Source organism: Pseudocercospora fijiensis, assembly GCF_000340215.1.
Source record: "Pseudocercospora fijiensis CIRAD86 unplaced genomic scaffold MYCFIscaffold_4, whole genome shotgun sequence".
Taxonomy (NCBI): Eukaryota; Fungi; Ascomycota; class Dothideomycetes; order Mycosphaerellales; family Mycosphaerellaceae; genus Pseudocercospora; species Pseudocercospora fijiensis.
In genome coordinates this window covers 4,443,921-4,447,961 of record NW_006921535.1, presented here as the reverse complement: position 1 = coordinate 4,447,961, position 4,041 = coordinate 4,443,921, and the positions used below count along the sequence as shown (strand labels likewise).

General features: G+C 46.5%; 1 protein-coding gene across 1 annotated transcript; it reads left to right on the top strand.

Moving 5' to 3' along the window:
* Positions 1 to 1,255: 1,255 nt before the first annotated feature.
* Positions 1,256 to 2,842, top strand: MYCFIDRAFT_38868 (glycoside hydrolase family 54 carbohydrate-binding module family 42 protein; the record flags this gene model as incomplete). The annotated part of the gene is made up of 2 exons (XM_007927590.1): positions 1,256 to 1,775; positions 1,833 to 2,842. 2 exons carry the CDS (start codon positions 1,256 to 1,258, stop codon positions 2,840 to 2,842), a joined length of 1,530 nt encoding a protein of 509 aa, XP_007925781.1.
* Positions 2,843 to 4,041: the final 1,199 nt, after the last annotated feature.

The following is a 4,041-nucleotide window of genomic DNA, read 5'->3' as shown; positions in this document are numbered from 1 at the left end:
TATTGAAGATTGAGACTTCTATATATACTAGCTACTATAGAGCTATAAGCATAGATTGCGATTATAAGCGGCTTGCCGCTTATAATCGTAATCGCTTATAGCGATTATACAGTTAGTACGACGTTTGTTAACACGCCCGTTTAGCCTAAGTTGCTCTGTAGATACTAATAGCTTGCCTTCTCGATTAATAAAGTCTTTACAAAAGTGATTAATACGCTAACGACGGCGCTATCCTATTAGCTCGGCGGAGTGCGAAAGCTTCGCTCGTATATTATAGGTACGCGCAGCCGCCTACAAGTACATTTTATAAGATATAGAGACTGTTTATAGATAATATCTATAATACATTATCTTTACTCTATAAACTTTTACTATACTAAGTTTCAAGTTTATACTAGCTTTATCTATAAAGTTATAGCATTGCGAAGTTAGCGAGTTAACTAGGGAAACAGCGTGCGCTAAGGCTAACCGTACGTTATAGCTAGAAGACTTCTAGCTAGGGCTATTTTACGAATAGTCGCGCCCCTATATATAATATATTCTACCTTCTACCTTCTACCTTCTAACTATTCTATATCGGACTACTACGCGACTAGAAACCCTCCTTACGCCTAAATAGTAAGAGGCTAAAATAGAGATAGGACTAAGGACGCCTTGTTTAACTAAATTATACCCTAGACTCTAAACCGAGCCCTAGCTAGCCGACCGAGCCCTAGTATAACCCGAACTTTTAATTTAGGATTTTAGTATAAAATAGCTTTACTCTATATAACGCTTCGAATAATACTCCTCTCTGTCTATTAAAGTAAGGAGCGACGTACCGGCGTAGGAGGCTTGCCCTCCGAAGCGTCGCCGGCACTCGAGCGGGCCGTAGGGCCAACGTTGCTGTCCTCGCTATTAGCGAGGTTTTGAAGGTCTTTAACGTATATCGATGAGACATTGATTGGTCGCTAGGGCTCGGTCGGCCAGCTGGGGCTCGGTTTAGCATCGAGGAAATTATGCCAACAAAAGTGGCCAGTCTGATCAAGTACGGAACAGGGCCACACCTGGCGCAACACCAACGGACGGTGACACTGGAACTATCTTCGTCGCAAGTCCGTGAGATTTTGGCAGGTGTCCGTATTTTGGCCTTCCGCTTCGCTGGAATAAATAGTATAAGCATTGCCAGCGAGATGCATCGAATCGTGGTCTTTGAAGGCTTTCAATCAAGACCTCTGCGGACGAAATCTCGTGCACTATCAACGTCTTGCCTTCAATGTCCAGCTATCGACTGGCTCTGAGCCTTATTGCTACAAGCACGCTTGCTGCTGCGGGACCTTGCGACATCTACGCTTCAGGAAACACTCCGTGTGTAGCGGCCCACAGCACGACAAGAGCTCTCTACAACTCTTTTAATGGCGCACTCTACCAGGTCCAACGTGGCTCCGACAAGAAGACTACAGACATCACCCCTCTTTCCCCCGGTGGTGTTGCCAACGCTGCGGCCCAGGATGAATTCTGTGCTAGCACGACCTGTGTGATCACTGTCATCTATGATCAGTCTGGTCGAAATAATCACCTCACACAAGCACCACCAGGCGGAGCTGCTAACGGGACGGAAGCAAACCGCTACGATCAACTTGCCAGCGCCATTGGCGCTCCAGTGACGCTGAATGGACAGAAGGCTTATGGAGTCTTCGTCTCGCCAGGTGTTGGCTACCGCATTGATGCCACTCAGGGAGTAGCCACAGGTGATGCTGCTCAGGGCATTTATGCCATCTTTGACGGGACTCACTGTATGTGCATACCAAGGTCTCCGGGACAGAAACACGTCATACTGACCTTTGCTCTAGACAACGATCGCTGCTGCTTCGACTACGGCAACGCAGAGAAGAGTAATAAAGATACAGGAAGGGGTCACATGGAGGCAATTTACTTTGGCACGTGCACTATCTGGGGCAAAGGTGCTGGAGCAGGACCTTGGATCATGGCTGATCTCGAGGATGGACTCTTTTCGGGCGTCTCGCCTGCTGAAAACATAGGAGATCCAATTTTGACCTACCAGTTTCTCACCGCTATCGTCAAGGGAGAGCCAAAGCATTGGGCTATTCGCGGTGGCAATGCTGCTTCAGGCTCTCTCTCAACGTATTACAACGGACCTCGACCGAGTGTGGGTGGCTACAGGCCCATGTCAAAAGAGGGATCTATAGTTCTCGGGGTCGGAGGCGACAACTCCAACGGCGCACAGGGAACCTTCTACGAGGGGGCCATGACATCCGGATTCCCATCTGATGCTACAGAGAACTCAGTGCAATCCAACATAGTCGCTGCAAAATACGCTGCCGGATCGGCCAACAGCGGACCTGGCATCAACGTCGGCTCCACCGTGACTCTCCGCGCAACCACTCCCGGCTCCAACACTCGCTACCTCGCACATCAAGGCTCCGCGGTCAATGTGCAGATCATCACTTCTTCCTCCCCAAACCAGGGTGCCGCGCAGTGGATCGTCCGAGCTGGTCTGGGCAACAGTGCGTGTCTCTCTTTTGAGAGCAAGGACACCCCGGGCTCTTTCATCAGAGGCGTCGCATTCGGTCTGGCACTTGCCACGCCCGACGGATCGAAACAGGTGCGCGAGGACGCGACATTCTGCTACCAGGCTGGATTGAATGGTCAAGGAAACTCTTTCAGGGCTTGGAACTACCCCACACGATTCATCAGACACTACAACGATGTTGGACACCTCGCGAGGAATGGCGGACCGGAAGACTTTGATAACCCCAGCAATTTCAACAATGATGTGAGCTGGGTTGTTGGAAGTGGGTTTCCAGAAGCAGCTAGGCATTTTCGTGGCGGCGCAGAGTAGCACACGATATCATGATGCCTTCCGCGGTGAGTAGTACATGTTGTATGTCTTGGCGTCGTGGCCATATCTTTCACGCTGGCCCGGACCGGGAGACCACATATTCTCGCAATGATATCGTATTATCCTACACGCAATGAGATGAGATTTGTTAGGTGCCGGTGCCGGTGCCGGTGCCGTAGTTGGTGTCGTGGCTGTTGGTGTTCCAGGTGCCAGGTGCCAGTGCAGCTTCAAGGGGGTTCGTGTCGCGCGTGGAAGGCGTGGGAGACTGGTTAAGAACTTTGTTACCCTTCCGTAGCTTCCGTCCCTGCCGCCACCTCTTCGAGGTGGTTACAAGCTACCTTATAATTTCCACTTTCCCGACAAGTTACACTACAATATTACTATATAGCTACTATATCTACTATTTCGCTTTCCTAGTCGCTTCTAGGTATATCTATTAAATTTCTAATAATACCTCGAGTCCGTAATATCGCTAGTACGCGTATACGTCGCCCTATCGCGAAAATAACGCCCTATACGTACGAAGAGAACTAGATTTAGGCGGTTTTAGATAAGATAATATTCTACTACTATAGTAGGGAAATCTAGCTTAGTATAGGTATATACTTTACTTTCTTTTATACTATACGATATATATAGTAGTATATATACGGCTATAGATAATAATATAGCGGTAGATATATACGAGAATAATACCCTATCCCGCTCGAATATAGCCTTCGTTACTTATCTTCTTTTCTTATAAATACTTCTAATACCGCCCTTTAAAGGTATATAGTACTACGTAGACCCCTCGTAGTTATCTAAGATATACTAGATATAAGGCATATAATACTTGCTCCCTATATATATCTCTCTACCTATAACCTACTAGTCCCTCCTATATTTTCTAGGGCCGAAAGGAGGGCTATTTTTATTTATTTAAAGGTATAAGTATATATATAGTAACGAAGAAACGATTATACTCCTCGCCTAGAGCGAAAGCTAGGCTACTAATATAACAGTACTACTAAAGAGACCTTAGTAGTATTAAGACGTCGTACTATTATTAAAATATTACTAATATAGAGTAAAAAGAATACTATTACTAATAAAGATAAAGCTAACTATTTACGACACATATACTACTACAAATCCCTATCTATCTATAGCAGGCGGGACCTTATAAGAAACGACCTATACCGAAGGGAACTTAAGGT